The 19,623-nt window shown below is 44.1% G+C and overlaps 1 protein-coding gene across 2 annotated transcripts in view; it reads right to left on the reverse strand.

Annotated features, from left to right (window-relative positions):
• The window catches only part of LOC135369999 (uncharacterized), a 155,227-nt gene that overhangs the window by 119,787 nt on the left and 15,817 nt on the right, over positions 1–19,623 (reverse strand). For both annotated transcript variants that reach the window (XM_064603644.1, XM_064603645.1), the window contains exon 2: positions 12,243–12,385. In XM_064603644.1, coding sequence (XP_064459714.1) covers positions 12,243–12,385 — 143 coding nt within the window. The remainder of the gene's footprint in view (positions 1–12,242; positions 12,386–19,623) is intronic.

Consider the following 19,623-nt stretch of genomic DNA (forward strand, 5'->3'; position numbering starts at 1 on the left):
AAATCTCTGCGAGTTTAGTTAAGGTTCGGGTTTCCTTCTAAATGGTTGTCCTGACATTTGCTGCAGTCTTGCAACATTGGCGACCCGAACGTCCGATTTTCCGGGACACCAACGACCCCGTCAATGATGTTTCACAGCGACAAGTCCTCCATTTCACAGCCGACACCCCCATCCTCACAGGAGTCGGTGTGAAGCTACCACCGTTCTGGGATCTGAACCCCCCCCCCCCCCCTTCCCCTATCTGGTTCTCTCAAGGCGAGGCCCAGCTCCACTTGCCAGATGTGACCACACAGGTCACAAGGTCATCATATATCGGTATTATCACTATATGCTGCCGATGAAGTTTACGACATCATCGCCACACCTCCTCCAATTCATACGACCGCCTGAAATCAGCCCTTCTCCAAAGAACAACCTGTTCTGACTGATCATGCCTGCAGCAGCTGCTATCAGCTGAGGAGCGCAGAGACAGTCGCCGTCCTCAGCTTCTGCGGCGAATGAAGCAACTCCTAGGAAATAGCAAAATATCTGCTAAGGAGAGTTTCATACGTGAGCTGTTCCTTCAGCGACTCCCCGGAAATGTCCAGATGGTTTCGCCACAGCGTCTAACCTTGCCATTGACTAACTGGCGGCCCTCGCTATGCCTTCATAGAGGTCGCAGCTCTTACACCCGTTGGTGCGAATATCAACGAAATACCCCTTTCATCGAACAACGCGCTGCGCCCGAGTCATTGCCACGTCATGGCACAATGGATGCTCCCATTAAGTCAACAACCTTATTCAAGTTGTTACTGCACTTGCCAATCGCAGTCGCTCGCCAAGCCCGCGCCGCTCTCGCCAACGCCCTTTTTCTTTTTTTTCTTGCGGCCCACTTTAAAGTTCTAGGAGAACACAGAATGGAGTCGGCTGCTATTACCGCGGTTCCGGAGCAGCCATCCATCACTGCTTGCAACCTCGTTCTTGCACAGGAAACACCACGGCCAACCACTAATGGCGGCGAGTGGATATGGCCTAGAGGACAGCCGCCTCTTTTACGTCGTCGACCATGTCACAGGCCAGTGCTCCTGCTCTATACGCGTACTACTCACCAGCTCTCTCACTCCGAAAGCGCTTCACCTATCCCAATTTACTATGAAAAGACTCTGCTGCGTTTGACTACCTACGTACCTGGCTACTTTGGCGCAGGATGAATGGAGACATAAGCACTGGGTTCAGTATTGTCTGGAATGCTAACGCAACAAGATCCACGACATTACTCGTCTCGCCTCTTCCACGTTCCCACCAACGACCACTAGCTTCGATCACATTCATATTGATGTTGTGGGCCCCTTACCATACCGTACATCCTCACAGTCGTCGATCAACATTCCCGCTGGCCGGAAGCTGTTCCTACGGCAGGCTCTACCGCCTCAACTGTCGCCATAGCGCTCGTCAATGGATGGACCTCCCGTTTTTGTGCACCGTCCATTATCACCACGAATAGAAGTCGTCAATTTTAGTCTGCCTTGTTCACTGACCTTACACACAACCTTGGTACTAAGCGTACTCGCACTCGTACCACCCCTTACCATCCTACATTCAACCGAGACTCCACCGAGACTCCATCGTCAGCTCAAAGCAGCCCTCCGTGCATCACCTCCAATACCATGGCAGGAAACTTTACACATTGCCCTCCTTGGTATCTGGACCGCACTTCAACCATATTTCGGATGCACCGCGGCACAGATGGTGCAGAGCACGACTCTTCGTCGCCTCGTTGAGCTTGTCTCGTCTTCCGGCAGCGTTCGAGAACACAGCCCATCTATATGTCTCGCCTCCGCCAAACCATGGACGCTCTTCACCCAGGCTGTAATCGACCCTCGAATTGCCTCAAAACCTATGAGCACCCGGACTCGGGGCACTCTACTTACCCACGTGTTATCAGATATGATGCCGTGAAAAAAAAAAACCTTCAACCACCCTGCAACGGCCCGTCCCAAGTGATCCGAACGACGCGCCATCACTTCACACTTCTCGTCACCGGTCGTGAAGACACCGTTTTTACCGAACGCTTCAAGCCTGGACAGATCCTTGGTACAGATACTGTACAGATACTTGGACAGATCCCAACCCTTTGATCGGGATGTCTCTAGCATCCGCATTTCTTCTTGTCACCCGCCTGTCAGTCCCATTCCGCACCCGCAACATCCACGCACGACCCCCCGACCTCACCTTACGTCGTCTACCTCTCGTTCTCATCTCCGCACCACTCGTCGTTTTCGACGGCCTTGCTTGGAGGAGGACTGGTGGCAGCACCATCGCCACCGTAGTCAGCGGAGCAAAGCGCGCGAGCAATAAATCTCTGCGAGTTCAGTTGAGCTCGAGATTTCCTTTCAATGATTGTCCTGGCATTTGCTGCATTCTTGCAACACACTTGCAACGGCGAGCCCTTCCACCATCACCACCACCACCGCTACACATATAAATATTGACGGTGTCCCTGTGTTTCGGATCTTGGCAAAAAATATTTGGCCAGTGCTTTACTCAGTCCGTAATGCCATTAATAAAAGGACATTTGTGGTGAAGATGTTCTCTGGCACTGGGATGCCTCGCTGTATTGAAAAACTTGTCGCCCTATTTATGCGCGACATGAAAGGCTTAGAGGGTAGGGGCATTCCACATGAGGGTCTTGTAATGCGTGCCATATTGTGCGCTGTGGTATGTGATGTGCCAGTCAGATCATTTGTAATTCCATCCAAAGAATTTTTTTTTTTTGCCCATCAGGTGTGGAGGCACGAACAAAAAGCTGCAGGAAACTTGCGCTGCCACAAGGAGAACAGGAGCAGACAAACAATGTGCTAGACTTCCAACAAACATCTCTTGTACAAAGAAGATATTGAAGTGAACATATTTGCACTTGCAGATCACATTATATGATATTTGCATACTGTGTGGTTCTATGTCTGCGCACAAGTTTTGGCGTTTGTAACGACTTCTATGGGAGAGTGAGAAGGCACAAGTCCAAACAGCGAAACAGCAACAATAAAATCAGCTTCCAGCATTGACAACCGTGTTCAGCGTGTACACGCCTTGTTGATGACTACTTCTACTTCGATTACAACATCATTTTTGTATTAAAATAATCTGAAAGCATCGACATTGTTCTGTGCTTCTGCTATTTTGTGCGCAGTTTGCCATGTGCTGTAGATTTTGAGGCTGCACAATGTTTCAGGCTGCAAGGTTCTTAGCCCTGCATACTGGCCCTACATACTGACGGTTGTGCACACAACTACTGAACTCAGCACAGGATAAAAAATATAAAATTACGTGCTATCTATGTACAAAAACATGCACTTAATACGTATCAAAGAATAGGCAAACTGCTGTTCAAAATAGAAAATGTATGCTAGGTATCTATGTACACAGGTGTACATACACTAAACATATAAATAACAAGCACAGACTACTGAACTCTGCATGGCTGTCAAAATACAAATAACACAGTGCACTGGCATTGGCATTTCCAAAAGTGCACTATGACGCATCGTATGCTACACAGGAACAAAGGAATTACACGAGATCATGTGTACCAAATCTCAAACAAATCTCTAACAACTCTAGGTTACAAATGAAAGCACTGGATAGACAACACAACCATGCATATCCTTCTGCACGGAAAGAAAACTTCACAACAACGTGCAGATATTTCGTACTGAGTCTCGCTGCCTGCTGCACTGCGTTGTGACGTAACGTACTATTTCGTACTTCATCATTCCTTTGCCGTGCAAACCAGAACAGTGATACACTCAGAAAAAAAGTTTTAATAAATCATACACCGATAAAGAGCACAAACTCAATGTCTTTTGCACAAGTGTGCCCAACATTTCACACAGCTTGGACCTGACCCCTTGGGAGGTGAGGAATGTCTTGACGTTGTCTTTGAAGGCTTCCTCGCACGCACCCACAAACGTCGCAAGGGCAGGAACAGGAACCGACAGCTTTCCAAGGTCAGTACTGTCCACCACTTGACACTCAAATAAAGCAATAGCTGGCTACTGTCCTAAAATGGTGCATTCCTCCGAGGAATGTCCCATCTTCGATTTGGTGGTTTGAAATCGGAAAGACCACGATGAAGAAGAAAACAGCTATGACCAGTCAGAAAGCGCGCAGTCAACGTACGGCAAACTCGTAGGTAACAACATGGAGAGGGACAGAAACCGGAAGCGTACTCAGCTATGTCTACAACCTTACGTATTACTGGCATACGGAGCGAATTGCTATAATACAAACATGCATATTACATTAGTACACACATTATTCGCGCCTGCGATAAACTTATTTTTGTTTAGCTTCGTAGTTTGCCCCTCAACAACCACGCTCGCATGCGTATCATGAAGCGCGCAGGGTTGCTAAAACAGATTTCGTATTGCTCCCGCCTTCGCTACCATTTATATTTACCTTGAAACTTTAATCCCGTGAGCAGCTTTTTACTTTTCCTTCCACCACACGTCTGTAGAATACTATGGGGGATGCCTCTCGTGTGAATGCACGGTTATAGTACTCAAAAATTCAAGTAAAAAAAAAACAGAACAAACACAGTACAATGAAGTGAAAAAAACAGTACAATCAGAAAGCCCTGGATTACTTCTTCCCATATTCAGAAGATGCGTAAGAGAGATTGCCTGTATAAGAAGTTTTTGAAAACACGCGACCCACAAAAACTACGAGATTTCAAGAAGTTCCGAAACAAACTAAATGCTGAGCTTCGTGTGCTAGGGACCCATATTACCGACAACTGTTTGATGACTCTTGTTTAAGTAACTGTCGTGTTCTATGGAAAAGGATCGATTCTGTGTTGCATCGTAGGAACATCACGCCATCGGGAGCTCGAAGTGAAGGGTGTTGTGCTATCTGGAAGTGATCTAGCTGATTATTTCAATCAACATGTTGTAGGTATTTCCACAGATACTCGGCCGCAATCAACCTCTGCACCTGACCTTGGCTTTGTGAATGACTCCAAACACATCATCACACAACACACAAACATCAAAACATCACAAACAACCGTCTCCGGTTGTACTGGGTTGAAAACATGCAAGCATAAACAGTTACGATGTCATGGTATTTTAAATTAATTAATTTAATTTAATCCAAAAATTGTAGCAAATTGTGTGCGATTTTTTTTTTACTTAGTGACCTGTATTGAGTACGTCTCTCTTATCATTTTTTCTTTTCATTGTTCTTCTGTTTCTACATACTACAGAAAGTGTATGGGTACTGCCGTAAATTTTGCATGTTTTACTTTTTCTTTGTTTTTACTTACTGAGCTGCATTGAGTTCTTTTATTTTTACAATTTTTCTTCTCGCTATTCTCCTGTGCCATATTTGTACTTACTACAGAAAGTTTCTGTTTAGGAGAATATGTAGCATAGGCTAATGTGTGTCTGATTCTTGTGCATTATTTAGCTTTACTGTGTACTGCGTACCTGTTACTGTGTACTCAATTTCTGCATAGTGCTGTCTAGTGTCAGTGCGGCCCCCAGATGCACTCAAGCTACTTTGTTGTAGCTTTTTTTCCAGGGCCAGCGCCATCTTTCGTTAGATGGAAACGGAAACAATAAAAGAAAACACACACACAATGGATTAATTCAGATGGCACCCGGATTAAATTGAATAACATCTGGACTTTTTTTAGATGGCGCCTGGATTATTTGAGAGAGCACCTGGATGAATTCAGATGGAACTTAGACTAAAATGGACGGGAAAGCCTGTAGACGTTGGTGATGGGCCGTCAAGCTGGCTTGCTGGCCCATCCAAATGTTGTAATGGATCTTGTACGATTGATTGAGTCTCCTGGCGACTCTCTCCTGGAGTCTACTGGAGACCCCTCATGGAGTCTAGTAGGATTTTTCCATCGCGGTGACATGGTTTTCGACTAGCTTGAGTGGACTGCCGTCGAGCAGGGTGCAATGGGGACTACGTACATGACCCATCCGGTATGCCCTTGCCACGTGAGAGTGATCGAATTGAACACCCGTGTTTAAGGACCACCTGCGTGGCTTTCCTATGCGCAAAACATTTAGTAAGTTAATATTGCCATGATTCATAGCACTGCAGTGAAAACATATAGTAGTTTCAATGTGCTGAAAGGAGAAGAAAAGAGGGAACGCGCAGTGCAGAAAATCGGTGAAGAAAAAACAAAACGGTTCACGCGTCACTTGTGCGTCTTATGTCTGTCTGTGTGGCGTGTGTACTCCTGTTTCGGTTTACGACATCACTGTTCGTCATGCGACGGTATAACGTGACGAATACCTGGGACATGGAGACATATAGGACATGAACGAATGAACGATTATCTGGAAATATTCATTAGACTGAACTGAACTGAATGAACCGTTCACTAAATAGGCTATTACACAAAGTTGCACACGCCCCCATGTGAGAAGAGCGAGGAAATGTGTCTTGAGGGGCAAGGCAGCGTCCTCTGCTTCTCCACATGATAATGCATGTGGGCACGTCGCGCAGTGATATGAAAGTGCGGTGATCCACAGACTTCATGAAATTTGCAGGGTTGCCAGAAGGATCACCTTCCGTTCTCGCCCCGCCTGTAATACATTTTAGCCTGAAACATTTCATCCTGCTCCGTTTCTTCTTCTTCGTTCCTCTCCCTCAAATATTCCATAATACGTTGCCACTCGCGGGGCTGCTGTATGTGAAATCGTCTACTGAAGTGTTTTGACCATCAAAACCTAGATGTTTCCTTCCTTGCGCGGTGCGACTTCGCTTGTTGACTCCTGCGTCTGTCCACTGCCTCATTCCATTGAGGGGGTATGGCGTCTATGATGCCAGGCTTGTAAGCAAAGCAAAGTCTGTATAAGTTGTATGATGAGCACACAAATGAAGAATGGCAAATTTGCGGTGTAAGGTGAACCGCGTGACCGGTTTTACTTATTGCGCGCCTAAGACGGACTGGACGCCAAGTGCGTGAGACGTAGCAAAACACCGAAGCTTTTGAGGCATATACAGATGATCTATATATACTTCTCCTTCAACGCAACCTAGAGCAGAATCAAAAATAACAAAGACGGTTAAGAGCATCAGCTGTTTACTATATACATTAAAAACAAGACTTTCGTACAGTAGGCTGCACTTCTTCAGGTTTGAGGACCTGTTACAAGTGGTGAACCATATATAAAAAAAAAACAAGCCACATGATACAAGAGAAAAGGGTAAGGGTGAAGAGAACTACAAACGCAATACAAATATCAACAAAAATGAAAAACAAAACGCAATCAATAGGAGGTGGCTGGACAAGGTCAGACAGATATACAGACGAGTCGGAGTTGTACGTGGAGGAAACCAATGAACATCACATGAATAGGCACAGCAGCCAGTTGGCACAAAGAGCTTTAGAATGCGTACGGGGAATTAGGGCTCAAGGGCGAAGGATTGAGGACGCACAGCACCTTGATGGCTAAGAGCTTCCAGACTCTGGGAAAGTAACACGGAGTTGGTGGCTTACTGATTGTGTATCATCGTGTACGATGTGAAAAATGGCAGATAAGTGATAATACAATAAATAGCCTCATAGTATAAAGGACTGTAATGGGCCGCCGTACACGTTGGTGCCGTGCGGCTGTAACGTTGCAAATTTCGAAATGAAAAAGGATTCTCGATTTTTGCGTTTGATGTCATTAGCGTACCCGGATTCTAAAATGGTGATAAGTATATGCGTATGCAGATCATGTCCCGGAAGATTAAAATGTAGCGATACAGGTGACTGACGTTTATTAAAGGGACCGAAAAGTGAATGTAAACCTATTGAAACTTTATGTTCAGCGAAAAGCTTGATCCTTCAAAAGTTCGAATATCAAATAACTCCGCTGAAATTGCTGTAGTTTTTCTGTAATCGAATTTTCCATAATTGCAAGTCCAGGGACCTAGTAGGAAACCGAGCAGTCTGTCAACAATTGCATGACCCCGCGCCATCTGTCAAGGACGCATGTAATACGCGCACTTCCGGGCGCTAATCCGGCGGAAACAAAAATGGCAGTGCATTTGTGACCACCTTCTACTTCTACGTCGAGAATGTCGAGCCTCTTGAACATGAGTGCGCTGGAACTCCGCATTCGAGAAATGTCGCTCACACAGAACTGTTGTTCGTGCGTTAGCGTGCTGGAAAGTGTGTTCTTCGCAGCAGAAGATTCCTCGTCCAGAGATTAAACGGAGTAACATTCGTCCTCAGCAGTAGCTAACCGTGCCGTGAACATGGACTGCTTTGTGAAATTTCCATGTATCCGGGAGAAGCACTTGTGTGAGCCGAAACAAGCGCTGTTTTTTCGTTGTGCAGGTGTTCATGTGTGAAATGCATACCGACGGATACTACGGACGGATACTACGCTTTTTGCTGCCGAGAGGTAGAGAATGCGTGTGAAAAGCAGACAGACGATTGCATCAGAACTAACGAATATTTCGAAACACTGTGCCTTGACACCGAAGTATTGCAAGTGTCTTTTGCATACATCCGAGAAACCGAAGAGCATGGCAACATACACTTCAGCGCCGTGTGGTCTACGCGCTACTTGAACGGCAAACTGGACGGAAAACCATTATTTCTGCAGGAAATTCCGTTATACCACCTGTCGGCCATTCACAAGGATATGGGGTGCTCCGAGAAAATACAATAGAAAGTACTCGACTGGATCTCGATCTGCGTCATGCATGCTATTGGGATGCTTACCCATCAGTGCGCTGACCTGTAGAAATGTTGTCAGTATATTTTCATTTCTTGTTCGCTGCAAGTTTTTCTCATTGCTTTTTCTTTGCTGTCACAGTATAATTATTAGTTTGTTCCTGGAGGGTTAAGTAACCTGTGGGCATACATGTATTTGTAGGTCATACTCATGTCTCAATTGTATATGTGAGGGAGGAGTAAGTAAGACAATTTTCATCAGTGTCATTCAGCTGAACTGTTTTCATAACCTTTTAGTATACTTCTTAGTGACCACGTTTCCAAATGTCAACTAATAATTGAACCAAGATTGGGATTTAACACTTAATTAGCTGTTTTGCTAAACGGAGAACTTGTAACTGATTCATTATCATGTCACCAACTAACATTTGTAAAGAAGGACTTGAGGGCTGACTTCAAGTATTATTAACCATTGATCTGGGTTCAAAGTTAACCATGCACCATTGGTGTGCATAGTACTCCAAAATGGCTAAATAACTTTGCATAAGTTCTCTGTTGACAGTCCTGCAAATTGAAACTGGCTTCAGTGTACACTACAAATGCATCTAACATTTAATTGAAATATAAGAGCAGAAGCAACATTTTGTTACAACTCAAACTATATCTTTCTTTTTTATTATCCAGGGATTTAGGAAACAGAGTAGGACTTCCTGCCCTATGATGTTTTGACGTACTTGATAGAATTGTAAAACCTGCAACAAAATAAACAAGAGAACTATAAACAGTTTCGTCTTTCCTTTTGAATTTAACAAGCTAGTTATATTTTACCATTTGTTCACTTTTGTATTCTCTGTTGGTGAAAAGATTACAGGAACAATAATGCTGCAGATCAAACAATGACATGTCATCTTGATGAAGATCAGAACATTTCTTCAGGCATGCTAAGTGAGACAAAAGAAATGTACAATGAAGGTTGTCTCCGTCGACTAAAACTTTATATATGTGGATGTTACCACATCGTGTAGTTTCCATCCAAAAGTCGGACTAGGCAAGGTTGTTTGGTAGGTTGTTGGCATGTTGATGTGCTATACCGTTACAGCACATCAATATAGATGAGGGGCAAACACAGTAGACAGCGTGATGGCTGCAAACTCAATGAAGTTTATTCAACAGAACAAGAAACCGAAAGCATGAGTATAGAGAAAGGCAGTGCCCATGCAGTGTATGGTGAACCACATTAATCTCTGAGAAGGTAGGATCGGAAGAGCAATAAAGATAAATGACAGTTACGTCCTAGGTAGGGGAACTCTGTAAATTTATGACCAATATGATATGGTAACCTTGCATGGCTCGCTGCAGCTCTGACACACATTGAACAATTCCAGTAGTGTGGCTTCAAAGACAATGAACGTTTGCTGTTTCACTGGGCATTCAAGTGTAGAAGATGTATCTCTAGAAAATTAATTAGCGTTCCTTAGTCATAAAGTCATAACTAGATCTCAACACGAAGTATTCTTGTACCCTTCAAACAAGCTAGTAGTTCTCATCGGTTTCTTCTCCTCTTGTTGACGCCATACTAATGTTCTGCACCTGACCAAAGACTAAGAAAAAATGTCACAAAGTCTGCAACACGTAACAAATCTAGTGCTTCCATCTGTGGACTTTGCATACCTGCTTTCAGCAATTTCTGTCATGTCAACTTGAGTGCCTGGATCACACACACACGAAGCAGTCTTGCGCCACTTCAACACTGGAAGGCCCCTAAAATTAAATTTGTTGATGTTGACAATGTTGGGTACGGGACAAGTGGAATAACATAAGTTAAATGGAATACGTCGTCGCTATATTATAATTTATAAATGTGTGACGCCTGTACATACCTAAGACGCTGTGTTGAACTCGTCACCTCGGTGAAGCAAAATCACTGGGTATTGAGCATCTAGTGTGCCTCGGACGTCTTCGCGATTCGCCTTTTACGGCATCTTCGTAGTCATCGGCAGCAAAATGAGCTCAGCACACACGACACGACTGCTACATCTAATAATCGAGTGTTTCGAACCACATTCGTTTTCGCGCACTCTCCTGTTGAATCTTGTGGTAGAAAACGCCTGCCGCCGATGGTGAACGAACATGATTTTTGCATCCCCGAACACCAAAACTACACCAGGCATATGTAGGTCTCTCGAATAATTGACACAGCAACCACGAACATGTCATTCACTTCTCTTCGCGCGACCAACACGACCACCCACGACGTAAACAATAAACGCGATAACACAGACGGCCTTGCAGATGACGCGGCGGATCGTAGCTCGTATAGCGGCGAAGTAGCTGAATGCTTTATTAACGTAAAAGCTATGGAAGTGAGCGTCATCTTTAAAATGGCGTTTAGCTGTAAGATAATGTGCGTCAGCTTTGTTCTCTACAAAATTAACTCTCACGTGGTAAGGGTTGAACAATCCCTGGGAGCCCTGGACCTGAAACCCAAGTTGCTCTTTTTCGCCGTTCGCTGGCAGCACCGTCCATGTTCCGGCAATCTTCAAAATATTTATACGTAAAAAATATTCCGAATTGAGAAGTAATGCTTTCTGTATCTTATCAAACAACGATGTTGTGCACGACAGTGGGCAAAAATATGGGGGTTATTTTTCACTTTTCGGTCCCTTTAACAATATCTGATTTATGGCTATAAAATCTTTCACGGATGGTGTTACGTGTTTCGCATATGTATTGTTTATTGCACAATTTGCATGTAATGAGATAGCAGACATTGAATGACTTACAGTGAAGAGACTGCCGAATAGAGAAAGCGAAACCATTAACAGTGCTACAGGTGGAGGTACATGTTGCAATAAATAAGCAAGTTTGGCAGCGGTTGCTGTTGCAAGGAGCGCAACCGGGACTCTGTTGATTATTGCGGGAGGAAGTGAGTAAGTCGCGTATGTTACGTGATCTCCGAAATGTAATAGCCGGAGCATTAGGGAAAATGTCTTTGAGATATTGAGGGCCGATGCTCCGGCTATTACATTCGTACGATATCGCCGTTTAGTACTTACGGGATAGCGTTGATCGTTCTGCGCACGCCCAACCCATAAAGAGAGCTTCGCGCATTGCGCAGAACCACCAAAGCTCTCAAACATACGCTGTCCCCTTTGCGTTCCATGTACTAAAACTCTCCAATAAATCGCGTTGTGGTACACGTAACGACGACATACAAAACTATTGATCTTTTTAGTTAGGTGATGATAAGAAATGCCTCCTCTGTTTCTTCTTTGTAGAAATTGCCACACACTAAGATATAACGGAGAGCATTCGGTTTTAACGAATGTCTCCGTTTGAAATCTAGAAACAAAGCGCTGAGGAGTCATACAGACACACAGACGTACACAGGAAACGTCACAGCTAATGCACACATGCTGAGCATGCGGGTGTCTCGGTTTTATCTGAAACCCGAAATCCGGTCCCCGTGCCCAAGATCGCGGGGCCGCAGAAATGACTCGGGATTCCCAACACTAGTTTCCTCTACGAATGTCGACAGAACATGCGGAAAAGTAAAGACACATAAACCTACTTGAAACAATTCCTTTGAGCTGTTGTAAACGCCAAGCAATCCGGCTGCACCATATGCTATGTTGTTATATATGACATACACCTGCAAGGGCCTCCACTTGTACATATCGCTCTGCCACCCCTCTCGCAGGGGCACCGCCCAATCTGAAAGACATAACGTTCTCCGTAAGTACAGGAGCATAACTGACTTTTTTTTCTTATTTTACACCGATTTCCAACATTATTGCTCAATACTCGCAGTTCAGAAGGGGAAACTTTCTAAAACTTCATAGGCGCTTTCATGCAAGACGTATAAAAGCGCATAGAGTACAAAAACTATAAAACTATACAGAAATACGCAATTCCGTGTGTACAAGACATGGCGGCCCTATGTTTGTATTCGCAGTGTGTGAACAGGATGGGTGATAAGCGCAAAGTAACCGCTATCTTTCTTTACTGTTTAATTCTAGTGGCAGATTCGGAGCAAGTGGTGTTGCTCCGCCGAGAGCAAGTCTGTTCATTTGCAGATTGGGAACAGCTCTGGAGTCTTCCAATGGGAGCTTTGGAGCGGCATCGTCTTATCTATCGAGAGCCCCACGAATGTGTAAAGAACCTGGTGTCTCTACAACAATGAAGAGGAGGGCATAAACCGCAAGTCGAAGACATCGCTTGGACCTGGCAGTGGTTAAGCTGCTTCCGCATGACATCACCTACGCTGTGAAAGAAGCTGCGGTAAGACAATGCCATGCACGCGTTTCAACTGGTTGTAGATTGCCTGTTCTTCGCGTCTATTTATGACAGTGTTTAAGCTGGTGTCCCACAAGATGGAATGAACTATGTTATTGGTTACGAAGGGAGTTGCCCCAGGGCAGGAGCCCCCAATATTTCGAACAGAGACTGTTCTTCTTGGAGGACCACTGTGGTTTACACTTCGCAAAATAAACTTCGAGAATAAACTATTCAAAATGAATCACGAAAAAATCCACGCTGTAAAGATACAGTCCTAAAAATAAACTTTGGTGGCGTAAACGGTTCCGGTTCAAACTCTGAAAATAAATCCTCTCTGATTGGTCAACAGGCACAACAGCCTCAGAGCAGCGAAGGCTTTTGACTCCTGCGTCTGAAAATAGTTCCCCGCAGGGTGTGGCTCTTTGCTGTGGGCTGGGAACGAGAGTACCGAGTTCTGGATGAATCGTTTGCTGTATTTTTCGCCGGCTATCAGGATTCTGTTGACACTGCAGTTAGTGCTTTGTTCTGTTGCTCGCCCGTTAAATTTGCGCATGTCAAGCTCTGAATTCGGTCATAAGTCACCAAAGCAGTTCCCGGTGTTGGTTCCAGCCACGGTGGACAACTGCCATATTGTGAATATTGTCGCCTTGGTTGTGTGTCGCCTCGGAGAGTTGAACAATGACGATCGAAGAAAAAGCTCAATACCGGTACCTTGTGATGTGTTGTGTTTGCCCGTCTGTGTGTGTTCCAGCCTCAGAACCGTAGAATGTTGAAATCGGAACCTGCCTGTGTACCTTCCTCCGTGTGGTTTTCCTTGGGAGCCTATCTTCTGATAAATGCAGGTAACTTGTACTGGACAGACTCTCGAGATGCCTTTCTATTCTAACTATTATAATTATTTTCTCTCGGATGAATAACTTAAGTCAGAAGAGCCTTCATTTTGTGGAGCCAGCAGACGGTAATCCCAAAGTGTAAAGAAATAAGATTTTAATTTCAGAAACACCCACACTGGTTCGCCCACCTTCCTAGACAACGATTTGCCATGTGAAAGTTGCAAGAGATCTATACATAATGCTTCAAGCACTTTGTTTTCACTGGTCTTTGAATGCCCTGAAACCTAAGAATGGCATTTTCAGGCTATTAGAATTTAGAAACCATTAAATTTTGTCATAGAAAGTTGTGCATCTTTTTTACTCGAGTGGATATACAGTGCAAATTTGGTTATTTGATGTCGAACTGTAGAACACCTAGAGCAATGAGCAACTGAAATCAGAAGTGTAAGAAATGAACGGCACCTTCTGTTGTGTTTGTTTTCCATCCTTTCTCACCTATGATCTTCACAATCAGAAATCTCCAGGTACGTTTATTAACAGATCATCCTTTATGCTAAGCACCCACGCCGAGGAGAGATCTAGAATTTACGGTACCAGCTACTTCATTGTGTGAAATGGTACCCTTGCCCCCATTTTTACAGCTTATAAATAGTGTGCTGAAGTATGAAATCGCTATAAAACTTGCATCCCACGCAACATTACAATACATTTGCTGGTTGCGTTCTGCAGCGTTGTTTCTCCCTCACTTTCAAGCGAAAAAGAGAAAAGAACGCTCCGAGACTTACTCCCACAAAACCATTACTTCGGGGCCATGTCCTCGCGCTAAATAGTCACGAGCGTGCTTTTGAAAACTATAGCGGCACATATCCTTGCATTTGCACCGTACCTCTATTTCCAATAATAAAAAGAGACCTAATTATTACATCCACTTCGGATGCAGAACATGTTGTCATCCCTTATAACTGCGAAACTATGATATTTCCACTGAAAGAAAAACTGTGCACACGAGATCATAATAGGTGGTTTCCAAAAGCTGTTAGGTCGCATTCTGACATCATCCGATATGGTAAGCTGATGCAATAACATCTACAGAAAGCACACGCCAGCAGATTTTCAACATACTATAGAAGAGGGTCTGTCTTTGACATGATGAGATTTGTTCACTTTCCAGTTGATTTCGGGCATGTGAAAACAATCATAAATGTTGACAAAGCTGTTATGAAGCAGCGACAGCAACTAATCTGTAGAACTGGGAGAATAATAGAATGGCAACATTTGTTCATTTGACCAAAGTGTGCTGTAGCGTCATTCATATGGGGTATGAATGAGCGGGAGAAACATTTTCTTGACTAAGAGCAAATACACCTGTAGGTTCTCAAAATGGAAAAACAGAGTGTCGATTTTCTCAGGAGACAGCCACAAAGGCACCTTTTCGTTTTGTTTGTTTGCTTCCTGGACGACCTCAACTGCCGAACAAGCTGCAGCACATTATGGTCACGATATTTTTTTTTAAGAAAAATAAACCTGTAGATTTTCAACATGCTGTAGGAGAGGGCCGCCTATACAAATAGCTATAGATTTCTTTTAGATGACCTAGATTTGAATACACTATCTGAAAAAAGTGTCGCTTTGCAAGTGCTTGATATTCTCGAACACTTGGTTAAACAATGAATATAGAACAGCTTGGTATTTTTATGTGGAGAATCTCCATGCAGCAGTTTTCAAGCATAAATAGTCTGGGGCTCTTTCAACAATGCTAATTTGCCGAACAAGCTTCGTAAACTTGACCCAAAATATCCTCCGTTCTTCATGTCTCACCACATCACAAGATTTATTCTCGTTCTACATGCCCTTTGGGATGGCAGAACCCTGCTTCCCCTGTAGCACCAGGCAAGGAAAGCACAGAACTGATGTATATATAGATGTCAGTAGAAAGCTCGTAAAGGACAACTTTTTTATATTCCAACACAGTTTAATGCGCCCCCATTGTTCAAGAAAACAAAAAGATGAGAAAAAAAGGTTTGCATTCTAGTCAGGGTGTTTCATGTAACTCGAACCCTACCTTAAAAAAATAACGGCTCACTGCATCACAACGAAACCAACTGCATAGTATTACTAGTAGCCTAAAATGTTTCAGATTATTTTGCACTGCAATTATTTATTTAATTAGAGGAAATTAATCTAATAACTTGCTAGTCACGAGGATTACAACGAAGATGCCAATTGTGAAGTTGTAGGCGCTGCCATGAGAAAACGAATCCAGTGGGTTGAACACTCGAGCTCTAACGACTCGTTTTTTCCCCCGAGTCTGCAGAAATGTGCCCGGACTTCCGAAATCTGGATGGAGCATGTTTCCGTCATGCCAAAAAAGTGCTCGATGGCAGCGCCCTCCCACGTCCACTTGACGAAAAAGGAGGTATGCGATTCATTCCACCTACACTCTTATCTATCATTCTTGCATGGTGCCGTATCTGCTAGACGATCAGAGGGCGCAGTGACGATGACAACGCGGTTCTTTGTCATTTTATTGTTTGTTTGGTTTTTTATTTTTTATTTTTATTTATTTTTATTTGGTGATACGTTAAAGACCCAAAGGGTACAACACAACGGAGGAGGGAACGGCGCCACAGGTGCGCAAATAAAGAAAAGGAGCAAACAGGACGTGACATGAATTGTAATGGTCAACACAAAGATGAACTTGGTAGCAGTAATGCAAGATAACACTTGCGCTCTAGTTCTCTGTGGTACACTGAGGGAATTCGTCATACAAAATACATACAGAGTACACAAGAGCAACTAGCCATCAACAAATCGGCTCACTGCAGCTTTAAAATCCTGAGGGTCACGGAGATCAACAATGAACTGGGGAAGAGCATTCCAGGCCTTAGCCTCCCGAGGGCAAAATGAGTAGAGAAAGAAGTCGTGGTTGCAGTGAGTCAACCCTACCTTGTAGGAATGATCACCCCCGGATAAATAAATGATGCTCTCAACAGTAGCTCAGAGTGTAACATGTGATTATGAAAAATCTTATGAAATAGGCACAGACTGGAAACCATTCGACGCCTGCTGAGATTAATGATAGAAAGCTGAGTTTTCATGCTGGATATACTATTCTGGGAACTCAACTCGTTATAAATGAAGCGGACAGCTCGATTCTGTACTGCTTCGATAGCATGCGCATATGTGACTTGGTATGGATCCCATATTGGAGAGGCGTACTCAAGCTTAGGCCTTATAAGAGTGGTATAAGCAAGATTTTTTACTGACAGTGGGCTCAAGCGAAGATTGCGACGTATGAATCCTAGAGATCGACTGGCGCTAGAAATGATATGAGATAAGTGTTCTGACCATGACAAATTACAAGACAGATGAAGGCCAAGGTACTTGTAAGAGGAAACACGTTCTATTTCATAACGACCCAGAAGATATGTAAACGCATGCCCTGAAGACACTGTGCGAGAGAAGGTCATGACCTTACTCTTGTTGATATTAATTGGCATCTGCCAGGTATTCCACCATTCAGATATTTTATCTAAGTCAGACTGAATAATCTGATACTCAAAGATGCCACGAACTGAACAATAGACGACACAATCATCGGCGAAGAGTCGAACTCGAGAAGATAAGCCAACTGGGACGTCATTAATAAAGATTAAGAAAGTAGCGGACCGATAACTGATCCCTGGGGTATTCCGGATGTAACGGTCGCTAGAGAAAATGAAACGCCATTGGCAGTGACAAATTGCTTTCGGTTCGCGGGAAAGTTGCGGATCCAGATAAGAACAGACGGATCGATATTCAGACGAGAAAGTATCTGAAGAAGGCGATGATGTGGCACCCTATCGAACGCTTTCGCCTCAAGAAAGCTCGTCATGTGGTTAACGATAATATGCTCCAAAAATTTGCAAGGACGGGAAGTAAGAGATATTGGCCTGTAGTTAGATGGGCTGTGCTTGTCTCCGGATTTATACACTGGAATGATCTTCCCCACAAGCCAGTCACTGGGGATATCACCGGTCACAAGAGATTGTTCCAAAGTTAAGACCAAGTATTTAGCTGATATGTACTTGGTATTTTTCAAAAGTTTTGAGTTTATGCCATCTATGCCACATGACGAAGATAGTTTACAGTTATCAATAAGTTTTACAATGCCATTGTAATCGATATTAAATGCAGACATTCGTGGGAAGTCGTAGATAGGCGCAAGTGGCATACATGACATATCCTCGGTAGTGAACACCGATACGAAGTAATCATTTAAGATATCTGCACATTTGTCGCTGTGCACTACCGACTTGGAAGAGTCAAGCAAATGTATTTCAGAGCTAACATTTGGGTTAATCACCCTCCAGAAGCGTTCGGGGTTGCGTTGCAGCAATGAGGGTAAGGTTTGCTGGTAAAACCTAGTCTTAGCAGATGTTAAAGAGGATACAAAATCTTTTTCAGCATGGTGATATTTCTGCCATGCACTTGGAGACCTAGAATGTTTAGCCTTCCTAAACATACGCTTCTTCCTATAGAACGGAGACGCTTCAAGTTATTGTTAAACCATGGAGCTGTGGGACAGGAGGTGACGGTAAACGTCGGTATGTAGCGACTTTCAAGATAACTTAACTTATCTCTAAATAGATTCCAATTTTCGGCAACGGACCGGTGCGGGAAGTCAATAACATACTCAGCATAGTAAGACGAAAGTTCACATTTAATTGCCTCAAAATCCGCCATACGGTAATCCTTGATTATTTTTTTTAAGTTTTCCCACTCTGGGGGACGCGGTGCGAAGGTGGAACGATAAAAATTTGTGGTCACTTGGGCCATCAAAAGAGCAGAGATCAGATATCAGTTGCGGCTCATTTGTCAAGATTAGATCTAAGGTACTAGACGAAGACGGAGTCACTCTATAGTGGGCTCTTTGACGAGTTGAACAAGGTCAAAGCTGGAGCATAAGTTTACAAAATTACGCGCGTGGGAGGGAAGATGTACGTTAAGAGGATCTAGAACCCAATAAACTTGAGGGAAGTTAAAATCCCCCATGAGCAAAATCCGTGAGGATGGGAATAAACTGGTTATATTTTTAATATACAAAAAGAAGAAGAAAAGGAAGCAAATCAGAAAAGGGACAAGAAATGTTACCCTTCAACCGAAGCACCTTGATTCCTTGTTCACTTTCGTCTCCGTACACGCACTCCTTGTTGGTGCTCTGCGGGTCAAATAACGCCTTATTCCAACGAAGAAAGCGACCGGTTTTGTAATATCTCAAGTCTCCACAGACTCAAAATCTGCACTTCAAGCAAATTAAAATTCCGGCATACGAGGCCCATCCGCACCCCTAGTCACAGATGGGTCAATGGCATACCACACTATCGGAAACGAACCAGTATTGTTCTGCTGAGAGGAGACCGCCGTTCCATTCTGCGACGCATCGTGACACCCCTGGCTTCCCGCCAATGGACAACCGACATTCTCCCGCCCTCTATGTTGAGCAGAGTTGATCCAACGCTCCCTTTCCGCACACCACGAAACACCTCTCGTCAAGATGCTGCATTAATCCGCCAAACGCCCCTCGATGAGGCCTTTACAGCTCAGTGGCATTACCGCATGAGACAAGTTGACTCTCCCTCCTGCTGACACAGTGGTGCTCTTGAAGATCTGGAGCATATTCTTCTTCATTGCCCCACTACCAACCTTCCCGAACCACACTCTCCGAGTCTCTTCGGCAGCTGGACTCTCGCCCCTTCTCACTATCGAAATTGCTTGGTCCCTCGCCAAATCCAGCCCGGCAACGATCTGCGCTCAAAGCTCTTTTGACATTTCTGGATACCATCGGAGTTCGATCGTTAT

The sequence above is a fragment of the Ornithodoros turicata genome, chromosome 10 (assembly GCF_037126465.1).
Source record: "Ornithodoros turicata isolate Travis chromosome 10, ASM3712646v1, whole genome shotgun sequence".
In the NCBI taxonomy this organism is placed as follows: Eukaryota; Metazoa; Arthropoda; class Arachnida; order Ixodida; family Argasidae; genus Ornithodoros; species Ornithodoros turicata.